Genomic DNA, 12,472 nt, shown 5'->3' on the forward strand with positions numbered 1-12,472 from the left:
CCAAGAGGGAGAACTAGGCTAATTTTCTGGTAAGGAATGTAAATTATTTTTTTTTGTTTCTTGCCTTCAATCAGGTGACCAGGAAATCCGGAGTCCAGGTTCAAGATAAATGGAGAGTGAGGGACTGAACAGATGGCCTATGCAGCAGAGATCTTTGTTTTCATGCTAAGAACAAAATTCACAAAGATTCCATGTGAATTCCAACAACCTCCAGAACCATTCCTCAGCATCCTCTTATCTCACCTGTTCATCCCAAGAATCAGCATTAGACTCCAAACAAAGACCTGGAGGAGCTGTGAGCAGAGAGAGGACAAACCTCCAGCCCAGACCTGGGAAGTCCCTGCCGTGGACCCGGAAATGTCCTGGTGACAAGTACCTTCCCACATCAGGTCGCAGCCCCACATAGGGGAGACACTGCCAGATGCTCCATCCTCTCCTGGGGATGCATAGCAGGCTGGAACTCTGGCTGGCTGTCAGGACAGGCATGATGGGCTCAGTGTACATGGGAGGATATTGCAGCCCTGAGATCTGGGACTCCTCCCTGCGCCCAAAGGAAGGTCCTTATGGGCCTAACCAGGGGCTTCCTCCTAGGCCAGGAGCTCCCTTGATTAAGCACCCCTGAGCTTCAAGGCTGCCCACAGCAACCACAGCCCCCAGAGTGGTTCCGCCATGGGGGCAGCCCCAGGGACTCAGCATGAACAGCCCTTTAGTCTCGTTCTGCCTCAAAAAATTATCATGCATGTGTGTGTGTCTCTGTATGTGTGTTTCAACAGGCAGTGCTCATGGCTTATTCGAACTTGACACTCAAGAATCACTCCTGTTGTGGGTTGGGGGACTGTTTGGAATTCTGAGAATTGAACCCGGATTGTCCCTGTGCAAGGTAAGAGCCCTCTCCACAATACTACCACTCCAGCCCTTTCGAAATAAATTTCTTTCAAACATAGCAGGAGTGCTCTCTAAACAAATCCCTTTGTTTGGGGATCACATGCTTAAGTAAGTCAAAGAAAAACATTGCATCATTTCACTCATATGTAGCATAGAGACCAACCCAACAAAGGAGTGACCTCAAGTTCTCAAGTTATAAAAAATGAACTTGAAAAAATAACGCTGAGATAATTAACTTCTACAGAACAATAGAGTATTGGGGAAGAATAAACTCCAGTTCAGAACTGTTCAAAAGTGGAAGGAGTTGGTTCTGTTTCGTTTTACTAAAGTACTGGCGCCCTCTAGCGGGCCTGCTGAGCAGTCAACTCTGAGTCGTTTCCCGACTGTTCTTACTTTGGAATCAGACCCAAGGTATGTTTTGGATACCACATTTCTTCTTTCTTCATCTTTTATAGACTAAGTTTTTCCCTATCTCTTCTCATGCAAGGTCACATCTTTTTTATCACTGTAAGCAAAATTGCAAGTTCCACATTACCCCAGAAATAAGAACAAATATATTCTTGACACTTCAATTTAGTCTCAATGAGAAGAATATTTCCGATTTCTGCAGTGGCATAAATCACATCTTAAAAGGTATGATTTATACCAGAGATACTGACAAGAATTTTGGAAACTGAAATTTAAGAAATAATTCAAATAATTAATACTGTTTACCTTTGTCTAAAGGACTACCTAGAAGATTCCTTAGCATTTACTTCTATTGACCTTTTTAAAACACCCTGGGAAAGAACTCAAACTAGAGTAGTAGGATAAGCAAGTGGAGAGGCTGGTGGTCAAAAACCAGAGTGATGGGTCCTCTGCTCTAATTGGAGCAAGATAAGAGAGTGCAAGGGTATCTGAATTTGGGGGAAGAGCTTTGGGTCAGGTCTCAAATGGTGATATCAAATGTCTGGAAGATCAGCTCACCAACTATATGTTTTTATGTAACTTCTCAGATTACACCAAAGCCAAGGACAGTGCCTGAATCCAGGATCCTGCAATATGATATCCCCCACCTCCAAAACTCTTAACCATCACTATTTTAAGTGGACAATTAATTATAAAAGAAGTGCGGCTTTGAAATAAGCCATAGAAAGAAGGACAAATACCAGATGATCTCATTCATTCATGGTATAAAGAGAGAGAAATAGAGAATAGACAGTATGAAGTGATGGTAAATCCTTGGCCTTGAATGACAAATCTGAGATGACCAAGCATCCTCTCCTGGTTTGGGAGAGGAAGAGGTGGACTAGAAGTGACACAAAGACCTAGATGAAGGGTCTTGTGCATACATAGTAGTGAAGGTGTAGTAATTTTTTTCACCAAAACCACCATAACTAATGATACCTAAACTATAATAAAATTCCATTGTGTGTTCAAAAGTGGGGCTGGAGAGATAATACAGCAGTAAGGCTCTTGCCTTGCAAGGGGCAGACCTGGATTCCATCCCCGGCAGCACATACAGCCTCCTGAGTCCTCCTAGGCTACACAATATGCAGCTGTTAGAAAAGATGAAGTCATGAAAGTTGCTTATAAGTGGATGGACATGGAGAGTATCATGCTAAGTGAAATTAGTCGGAAAGAGAGGGACAGACATAGAATGACTGCACTCATTTGTGGAATATAAAATAGCATGAGACTAACAACCAAGGACAGTAGAGACAAGGGCTAGGAGGATCACTCCATGGTTTGGAAGCCTGCCCCACATGCTGGAGGAGAAGGCAGGTGGGATGGAGAAGAGACCACTAAGTTATCCAAACCACCACTAAGAGATCGCTCGGGATGGGAGATGTGTGCTGAAAGTAGACTATGGACCAAGCATGATGGCCTCTCAGTATCTGAATTGCAAACCATAATGCCCAAGAGTAAAGAGAGTAATACGAAGGAAGGTTCCTGCTACAGAGGCAGAAGGTGGGTGGGGTAGGGGTGGTGGGAGGGATACTGGGAACATTGGTGGTGGTAAATGTGCAATGGTAGAGGGATGGGTGTTTGATCATTGCATAACTGAAACTCAGGCATGAAAGCTTTGTAACTGTATCTCATAGTGATTCAATAATTTTTTTTAAAGCAGTGATCCCTGAGCGCTGCAGAGCCAGGAACAAGTCCTGAGCACCGCGGGGGGTGGCTCCCAAATTAATAAAGCGAATAAACCGGGGAATGGGGGCGTGAGGGGACTAGATTGTGCCTGCGTGAAAGTCCATCATCTGATTCAGCGTGTGGGCATGAGAAAGAGGCCACTGTCTTCGCTTTCAAGAAAAAGAAGTGGGAGAGATATTGAACCATTTTCTCCAGGAGGGGAGCATTTCAAAGAGAACGGGAGCAGGGGGCTAGAATTTTGTGATTAAGACAAGGCACGAGATCGCAGACCCCAGGCATCTGCAGCAACGCGTACCCGTACAAAGGTGACCACACAGTTCCCTGCGGAAAGTTTAGAGAGGCCTGGGGTGGGGGTTGGGGGGAGGGGCTCTGCGCTCCCACGCCTCTTCCCTCCTTCCTCCACCCCAAGCCCAGAAGGCGCGGCCAAGTTCAGCACCTCGGAAAGCGCCCCCCTCTCCTCCCGCACGCGTGTACGCATGCTCCCTGGACGCCCCGCAGCCGCGGCTCTGCGGGTTCGAGTGTGAGCGGGTGAGCAGGGCGAGCGGGGAGTCGGAGCGGGAGGCGGCGGCCGCAGCAACGCCCCGAGCCCCGAGAGAGTCGGCGGGATGGACAGAATTCTCTCCGAGAGCTGAAACCTCATCCCGCCGCCGCCGAGGAGCCCGCCAGAGGTATTGGAAAGAGAAGGAGTGAGGGGCGAGGGGGACTGCTGGAAGGTAGCGGGCGGGGGGCTCCCGCCTGCGTTCCGGGGCGGCAGAGTGGATCTCGCGCCGGTACCCAAGTGACAGTGGGAAAACGCACTGGAGAGACGCGCGGCTCTAATGGGTCATAGAGTGGGGGGGGGGGGGGGGCGCGGGGGACTCCGCGCAGGGTGGGACCCCCTTTGAGCGCCCACCCACCGCTCGTCCCTCTGTTTCTCTCCAACTCCCCTTGCAGAGCAGACGCTGAGCTTGGCTCCCGTGACGCGTGCTTGCCACCCTGTCCCCAGGCTCCGTCCTCGGTGGCCACCTCGATACCTGTCGCGCCGCGCCCCGAGTCCTGGCCTCCTCCTTGGGGCGAGCTGGACCCCCTCGCAGTTGTGTCCCAGGGACCATGACCTAGAGGAGCCCGTGCGTGCGGGTGGCCGCTGCTCCCACGAAACGCCACCATGAATACGAGGGCGGCGGATGGGGACGAACTCGCGGAAATCTGGAGTCTGATCCCGGAGTTTCTGGACCAGGCGGCCAACGCCAGCGGCAACGCGTCGCTGGCGCTCCGGGACGTCTGGTGGCAGCTGGGGCTGGAGTTGCCGGATGGTGCGGCGCCGGGGCATCCCCCCGGGGTCGGGCACGCGGTGAGCGCGGACACCGAGGCCCGGGTGCGCGTCCTCATCAGCGTGGTGTACTGGGTGGTGTGCGCCCTGGGCCTGGCCGGCAACCTGCTGGTACTCTACCTGATGAAGAGCAAGCAGGGCTGGCGCAAATCCGCCATCAACCTCTTCGTCACCAACCTGGCGTTGACCGACTTCCAGTTCGTGCTCACCTTGCCCTTCTGGGCCGTGGAGAACGCCCTGGACTTCAGGTGGCCCTTCGGCAAGGCCATGTGTAAGATCGTCTCGGTCGTGACGTCCATGAACATGTACGCCAGCGTCTTCTTCCTCACCTCCATGAGCGTGGCGCGCTACCACTCGGTGGCTTCGGCCGTGAGGAGCCACCGGACCCGAGGGTCCCGCCTGGGCGACTGCTGCGGCCGGTGGCGCCTGGGGAACGGGCGCCGCTGCTCGGCCAAAGCGCTGTGCGCGCTCATCTGGGCCTCGGCCGCGCTCGCCTCGCTGCCCACCGCCGTCTTCTCCAGCACCGTCAAGGTGATGGGCGAGGAGCTGTGCCTGGTGCGCTTCCCCGACCAGTGGCTGGGCGGCGACCGGCAGTTCTGGCTGGGCCTCTACCACCTGCAGAAGGTGGTGCTGGGCTTCGTGCTGCCGCTGCTCGTCATCAGTCTGTGCTACGTGCTGCTCCTGCGCTTCCTTTCCGACCGCCGGGTGGTGGGGACCGAAGGCGGGGCGGCAGCGGCGGCGTCGGCGGCGGCGGGGGGCGGCCCGGCCGGAGCCAGCGCCCGGCGGCGTTCCAAGGTCACCAAATCCGTGACCATCGTGGTCCTGTCCTTCTTCCTGTGCTGGCTGCCCAACCAGGCGCTCACCACCTGGAGCATCCTCATCAAGTTCAACGCGGTGCCCTTCAGCCGCGAGTACTTCGTGTGCCAGGTCTACGCCTTCCCGGTGAGCGTGTGCCTGGCGCACTCCAACAGCTGCCTCAACCCGGTCCTCTACTGCCTCGTGCGCCGCGAGTTCCGCAAAGCGCTCAAGAACTTGCTGTGGCGCCTGGCGTCGCCTTCGCTCACCAGCATGCGCCCCTTCACCGCCACCACCAAGCCCGAGCCCGAGGACCCGGGGCTGCAGGCCCTGGCGCCGCTGCACGCCGCCCCCGAGCCCGACCTGCTCTACTACCCGCCAGGGGTGGTGGTCTACAGCGGGGGGCGCTACGACCTGTTGCCCAGCAGCTCCGCGGACTGACTGGACTGATCGCGGGGCGCGCGATGCCTGCCTGGGGAGTGAATTGGGGGAGGCTGGGGGTCAGGGGGAAACCGGATGGAGAGGTAGGTGGACCGCGCGCTTCCACCCCGTCCCTTCGCCCTACTCACCTGTTTTCCTTCCAGCGCTGCGCAGTGGGGCGGCTCCTAGAACGGAGAAAGGCGTTGAGGATGCCCAGAAAGTTGGGGTCGGGCCTCACAGCGCTCAGCTGAGCTCACTGATCCTAGAAACTTTTAGGCGGCTTCAAGGTGCCTCCAGCCAGGGGAGTGCCTGAACTTTCCCTCTGAGCCGGGGTGGGCCAGCTTGCCCGCACCAAGAGCTGGCTTCCGGCGAGAGTTCTCTGGGAAGGAGAGTCAGGCGCAAGGAACGTTTTCGGTGGTGGTGGTGGTTGGGGGGTGCAATGTCTGGGATAGAGAAACAGACTCGGTCTGCCCCAAGGAGAAATGCCCCGCGAGAGGGGCGGGTCCCCTTGGACCCTTGATTGTCCCGACCTGGCAGGTGGGCAGATGGCGAGCGCAAAGCACGACCGGGAAACCGCCTCCGAGTTCAGATGTCACTGGAGCCCACCCTGATCGCTGTGCTTGAGAACTAAAGGCTGGGGAGTGGCTTCTGATCTCAGCGCGTGTTTCCCCGGGTGGACAGACCCCCTCAGGCTACTCCCCTAAAAGAAAAGGGGATGATGATTCCTTGGTAACCTAGCAGGCAGGGGAAGTCAGAAAGCCCCGCTCCATCCTCAGCTCCCCTCCCCCTCCCCCACCCCCCACCCTTAGTTGGAAGAAATGGTACCTGGGCTGCGCCCAGGGAAGCAACTTTAAAGGGTTTGAGCGCACTCGCTACCCGGAACTGGACTTCCCTGCAGACTTTGACCAGCCCGGACCGTGGGAATGAGGGTGCTGTTTTGAGTGGGATCTTGACTGGGATTCTGAAACACGACGAGCGGCTTGGGTGTTTTGTGGGCTTCCATGGAAGACACGGATGCTGTGGGAATGCTCAGACAGTTTCTGGAACCAAAATTCTTGCTAGCTGATGTCTGGTCTTTCCAAAGGGAGTATGCAGTGGGGAAGGAGATTATGGGAAGACTTGAGTTAAAGTTCAAGCTTCCTAAAGGGTCTGTTTGGGGGATGAGGGTAGAAAAAATTTAGGTGTGATGGTCTCTCGACTGCTCACCAGGTTCAAGGAGAGCAGGTGGGAAATAAAAGATGAATTCTTCCTGGTTGCCTCTATGTCCATAGAATTGTCTCTGGAGAGCTATACATTTCTCAGCACAATTCTGTCCTGATCTCACGGGTTGGTTCTTTTTTGTTGTTGTTGGGCTGTATGGGGGGGTAGCAGGGGGGAACTCTGAGAACTGGAATTAAACAACTGCATGTACCCATTCATCTGGCAGCTTTGACAGAGATGCATGCCAGTGTCTTTGGCAACATGGTTTGAAGTCAAGAAACAGCAACTGGGAGCCAGAGTGGGACGGTGCTTGCCATACATGCGTCCCATCTGGGTTTGATCTCTGGCACCTCATATGGTCCCCCAAGTCCCGCCAGGGATGATCTCAGAGTGCAAAACCAGGAGTAAACCCTGAGCACAGTTGGGTATAGTCCAAAAAAGAAAAAAAAACACATTAATTGGTGTGGTAATTTTATTTATTTGTTCATTTGCCTGTTGGCCACACTCAGAGGTACTCAAGGCTGACTCCTTATTCTGTGCCCAGGGATTACCTGGCAGACTCGGGGGACTGTGTGGGGTGCCAGGGATCGAGCTCAGGTTGACCATGTGCAAAGCAAGTGCCCTGTCCTCTATCCTATTGCTCAGACTCCTGGTGTGATAATTTTAATACAATAAATGGCCATTCCAAAAGACATGTCTGCTTAAATAGCTTCTTGAACTGTATATCAGTATGTTGTAGTTGTGCTGGAAAAGTCCCTTAGTGTAGCACTGCACTGTCATCCCGTTGCTCACCGATTTGCTCGAGCGGGCACCAGTAACGTCTCCATTGTGAGACTTCTTGTTACTGTTTTTGGTATATAGAATATGCCATGGGTAGCTTGCCAGGCTTTGCCGTGCAGGCAGGATACTCTCGGTAGCTTGTGGGCTCTCTGAGAAGGATGGAGGAATCAAACCCGGGTCAGCTGTTTCTCACTTCTTATGTATTGTATTGTGTATTGTTGAGTTCAGTCCCTTAGTATCTGAGACTTAAAGCCCAAAGGGTGAGTGTCTGAGATTTAAGGTTCAAAACGTGACAGTGCAGTTGCTAAACTGACACCTTGCTGCAGAAACAAAACCTGACTGACTCTATACTACACAGTCTTCAGAAGTGAGCTATTTTTAGAAAACAGGATAACGCTTTTTTAAAGCAAAGGACTGAATTAAGTCTTTCTTTGTCCTCTAAGAAGAAAACATTAATATATCAATCGTTTAGCAATTGGGCTTATGAAGACTGAAATGGAGCCCTTCTCAGAGTTCCAAAATAGAGAATAAATTAAAAAGTAAACGCCCAGAAAGAGCAAATTCTAGCATGCCAGAGACCCATACATTATGCTGCCATTAGACTCTTGGTGAGGAATTCTCTTTATTACAGCAACTTGCCATTTCAATTTTGACAATAAAACTATGTGTGGGTAGTTCATGTTTCTTAGAAAAGTGTATTAAAAGGTGTATTTCTGCTACAGTGCGTGCAAGAAAAACAGAAGGGGCTGGGGCAAGGATTCATGGGAAAAACTGCCAAGAGAATCACCTTGTCCCTATAGAGTTCTGAGGACTTCTGAGGTCATGGTGTGAGGAAGCAACACAGGAGATTTTTGTCTACCACAAAGAGAAAATAGCCAATTTTGAAACCAACTTGAAGTTTGAAGTCAGCTATTTATCTTTTTTTTCTATTTATCTTTAGAGTGCCTGTTTTGTATGCCAAGTCTTGTAGTGGGTACTGAGACTTCATACACAAACGACTTTCCTGACTTCCAAGTACTCAATATAGAAAACCCTGGAACTATAAACTGCATATTATAGATAGAGCTAAAAGAAAATATCATGGAAAGAGAGGGGTTAGAAAACTTGGTTCTGCTGGGGGTTCAGAGACTCCCCTGGCCAGAGTCTTTGAGATAGATTTAGAAATACAAGTACAACTCTGGCAAAAAATGACTATTAAGACAAGGAATGAGGATTTCAGGTAGCTGAGCTAAGAAACACAGCAATCAAAGACTCAGAGGTTGCAATGTTAGTTGCCTTGCAGGGAAGCAGGAAACAAAGCAATTCAGCATCCTTTTTTCCTACAACATTTCCCAAGATTGGTATTAGTATGCACAGATCTGTGTATATGACTTATTCATTTGTCTGGGACTGGGGCATTTTCATTCGAGAGAAAACATAGCATTGGTATACCATGAGTGGGTAGCTGCGTGTTCAAAAGTGGTTAAAGACTTTTCAGTTGAATTTGATATGCCAAAAACAGTAACAGCAAGTCTCCCAATGGAGACGTGACTGGTGCCCGCTCGAGCAAATCGATGAGCCATGGGATGACAGTGATAGTGGCAAATTGAATTCTGTCAATTTATCCCAACCTCAGTGGAGATGGTGTGAGTCTTTAAATATTTGAGGAGGTAAAAGGAAGAAGGAACGAGAAAGAGAACATCTGATCTGGTCTCTTACTCATCCTTGTTTCCCATCCAGTGTTCCTGCAGAAGGAGCGTCATTCCCAGTAAAGGCTATGTCCCCTGCTTGGCCATAGATGACAACTCCTGAATTTGGGGGATCCACATAAGAGGGCGCTCAGCTGCAGGTCACTGTCCCAGGACTTCCACACATTCTTTTCAAAATCTTCATAACCCAAAGAAACCCTTGGAGAAATAATCTGAAAATAAACACTAGACTCTGGCAATAATTTCACTTCCATTTATTTCGGGTGTAAGGGACACTCCAGACAGTGCTCCAGGGCTGCTACTGACTCTGTGCTCAGGGGACCATGGGATGCTGGGGGTTGAACCTAGGCCTCCTATACGCATTAAGCGTTTCCCCCAGCCTGAATTGCACTTCTTAATCTTGCCAAGTCTGAGGACAGGTAGGCAAAGCCAGAGAGCTCGTCCCTCCCCGTGCTAAGGCCACCCTAAGTCAGTCATGACTCTGCCTCTTGACCATGAGTGGTGTGAGCATGAGGAGTGAGGAAGACTGGGGAGATGAAGGAGTGTCGAGTGTGACTCTCCCAAAGAAAGAGATCGCTTCATTTGGGTGTGAGGACAAAATACAAGGAAGGGAAGCAGAAAATGTGAAGCGTACAAATGAAGAAAGCAACCCGCAGAGGATGATAATAGAAACTATGGTACCCACAGAGGTCAGAGCAGAAGGCCCCACCGGGTGTGGGAAGCCCCCAGGAAGTGGTAGGAAGCACAAGGGCCTGTGGCCTGGAGCTAGGAGTAAAGCTTTATGGTCAGCAGTTGATGGGCATGAGCAGTGGGCAGAAAGGAGGGAGCACTTTGGTTTCAGTCTTAAGCCCCCCGCCCCTCCCACACACACATAGATACAGCCAGGGGTGTCACTCACCGGGAACAGCCAAGAGATGCTTCTTAGGCTCAAAGAGAGGCTGCCCAGAGAATTGCAGCAGTGAGCTGCTTGCCGAGCAATAGGGGAAAACACGGGTCTGAGGTAACACAAGGCAGAGGAGAGGGAAGGTAGGAGAAGGAGGAGAGGGAAGGAAAAAGAAGGAGGTAGGGAAGGGAGGAGAGGGGAGCCAGGGAAGCTCTTAGGTTGTGCTCCTAGCCAGCTTCCTTTAGCCTTGGACCGTGGTGGCCAGGGCCTTGGCCCAGATTGCTCTTCAGGAGTTTTTGTTTTGTCTTCCCCCCGTCAGCTCTATCTCTCTCCACCACCAGGTCTAGCCATCACAAGACTACCCACACCTTCTAGATTTTACTCCAGTACCCAACACCACAGAAGAAAATGGCCCCGGGTCTACTTCTCAGGGCTTTGGGCATCCTTTCCTGGGTCTGGATTCCAGAGGAGGGGACCACACTGCTGAGCCTGCACCCTGCTAGCTGGGGGTGGGGGGAGGGGAAGTAAGAAGGTGCTGTGGGCAGATGTGGTAGAGGTTGGATGGCAGGAGAAGATCTGGAGGGAATAAGAGCCAAGGGAAAGGGAGCAGGAATGGGCTGTAGATTAGGGGCTTCCATTCATAGTCTGGCTCTGCAAATGTTCCGTATCAGTCTGCACCCGCATACATCCACAGGTGTGTGAAAGGGGACCCAAATCTCGCAGAAAACCATACCAGAACAGGCTTCCTCTTCCCAGCAGTGCTACCCCAGGGAGCTGATGCCCAGGGCCTTGGCCCCACTGCCCTCGAGAAAGTGAAGACAGCAAGAGCTGCTCACAAATACCCTGTCACAGCAGGGTGCAGAGCCAAGCACCACGGAAGAACCGGGACAGGATCTCGGCATGAGGAGTGGGAGATGAGCGCGTGGAAGGTATGACAAGAGTTGTCATTTTGCAGCTTAAGTGCCAGGCTCCTGGCTAAGTGCTCTTCTAGCAAACAGCAGAGACTGGGGGAGCAAGATCCAAATCCAGGGCTACCATATGCAGGCGGGGAGCGTCAGGTGAGTCCTGCCATGCCTCTCTGCCTCAATTTCCTCATCTCCAATGAAGGAGTCCCGTATCAACCTTCTGCCCCAAGGTTGCAGATCAGCACAGCAGCCTAGAACACAGTAATGCAGTGACACAGAAGAGCAGCAGGCACTGCACACGCATCAGGTATTGTTAATGGAGCGATCCCAACTAGATCGTGAACAAGGGGGGTATGTAGAGTTGAACGGTTTAAGGGTGAATGGCAAAGCAAGGGTTAAAGAGCAGCCCAGTCCCCAAGCTGGCAGCCCATTAGACCTTAAATTACTGCCTGCCCAGCCTGATGAAAACCTGGTCATGAGAAGCAGTGGAAGAGACATGGCCAGAAAAAACATTTCTTATTGTGGAGGAGATGAGAAAAGAAATGGGAAGACAGTTTTCGAAAGATTTTCATATGGAACAAAGGTGCACAAGAAATGAGCTAGTTTATTTGTTTTGGTTTTGTTTTAGGCCATACCCAGTGATGCTCAGTGGTTACTTGTGGCTCTGCACTCAGGAATTACTCCTGCTGATACTCAGAGGATTATAAGGCATGCTAGGGATCAAACCTACCTGCAGTACTACTGGTCCAGCCAAAATGAGCTGATTTAATGGGGTAAATTTTCTGACATGAGATGTTCAAGTAGACTTGTCAGGGATATCTAAGTTTATATGAGTAAGTTAAGTATGAAATAAATATGGGAAGTTAATGTCACAAAAGGAATCTCTAGCTTTTTGAGTGTTGGCATAGTTCATGAGAAATATAACTCCTGCTAACTCAACTCAATATGGACAGTGATTGGAAAATGGAACAGGGGTGGAAGATCTGGAGAGATGGTCCAGGAGGTAAGACACACTGACCTTGCACACAACCCCAGTTCACTATCTGGCTCTGCATTTGGTCCCCCAAGCATTACCAGAGGTCACTTTTGGGCAAGAGCCAGAAATAGCCCCTGAGCACCATCACTACTCATCCTCCCAATACTCCCCGCTAGCCCCAGAGGAAAGCAAAGACGAGGGCCTGGACAGAGCCCAAAGGGCTGGAGTTTAATATGTGGGAAGTCTGGGTCTCTTCTTGGATACTAATGATCCCCTGAGAACTATCTGGAGTGATCCTCAAACACTGAGCCAGAAGCAGCCCCTGCGCATCCCCAAATATAACCAAAACTGTACCTTCCACCCTCCAGCGCCCCTCCCCCAATAAGTGCAAGCATCTCTCTCTTTCTTTTTTTTAGAGAAACATAGAGATGATTTTTACCTCTTCACTTTTATTTATTTTAATTTTATTTTTTATTTTTTGCTTTTTGAGTCACA

General features: G+C 51.1%; 1 protein-coding gene across 1 annotated transcript; it reads left to right on the top strand.

The window, feature by feature from the left end:
* Nucleotides 1–3,424: 3,424 nt before the first annotated feature.
* On the top strand, nt 3,425–9,444 carry RXFP3 (relaxin family peptide receptor 3). Its single transcript, XM_055123689.1, has 2 exons — nt 3,425–3,689; nt 3,955–9,444. Exon 2 carries the CDS (start codon nt 4,166–4,168, stop codon nt 5,564–5,566), a length of 1,401 nt encoding a protein of 466 aa, XP_054979664.1. The 5' UTR covers nt 3,425–3,689; nt 3,955–4,165; the 3' UTR covers nt 5,567–9,444.
* Nucleotides 9,445–12,472: the final 3,028 nt, after the last annotated feature.

This window comes from Sorex araneus, chromosome 1 (assembly GCF_027595985.1).
Source record: "Sorex araneus isolate mSorAra2 chromosome 1, mSorAra2.pri, whole genome shotgun sequence".
Taxonomy (NCBI): Eukaryota; Metazoa; Chordata; class Mammalia; order Eulipotyphla; family Soricidae; genus Sorex; species Sorex araneus.

Bases quoted from the DNA above. Each gene is read 5' to 3' on its own strand.
- RXFP3 (XM_055123689.1), top strand. From the start codon at position 4,166: ATGAATACGAGGGCGGCGGATGGGGACGAACTCGCGGAAATCTGGAGT.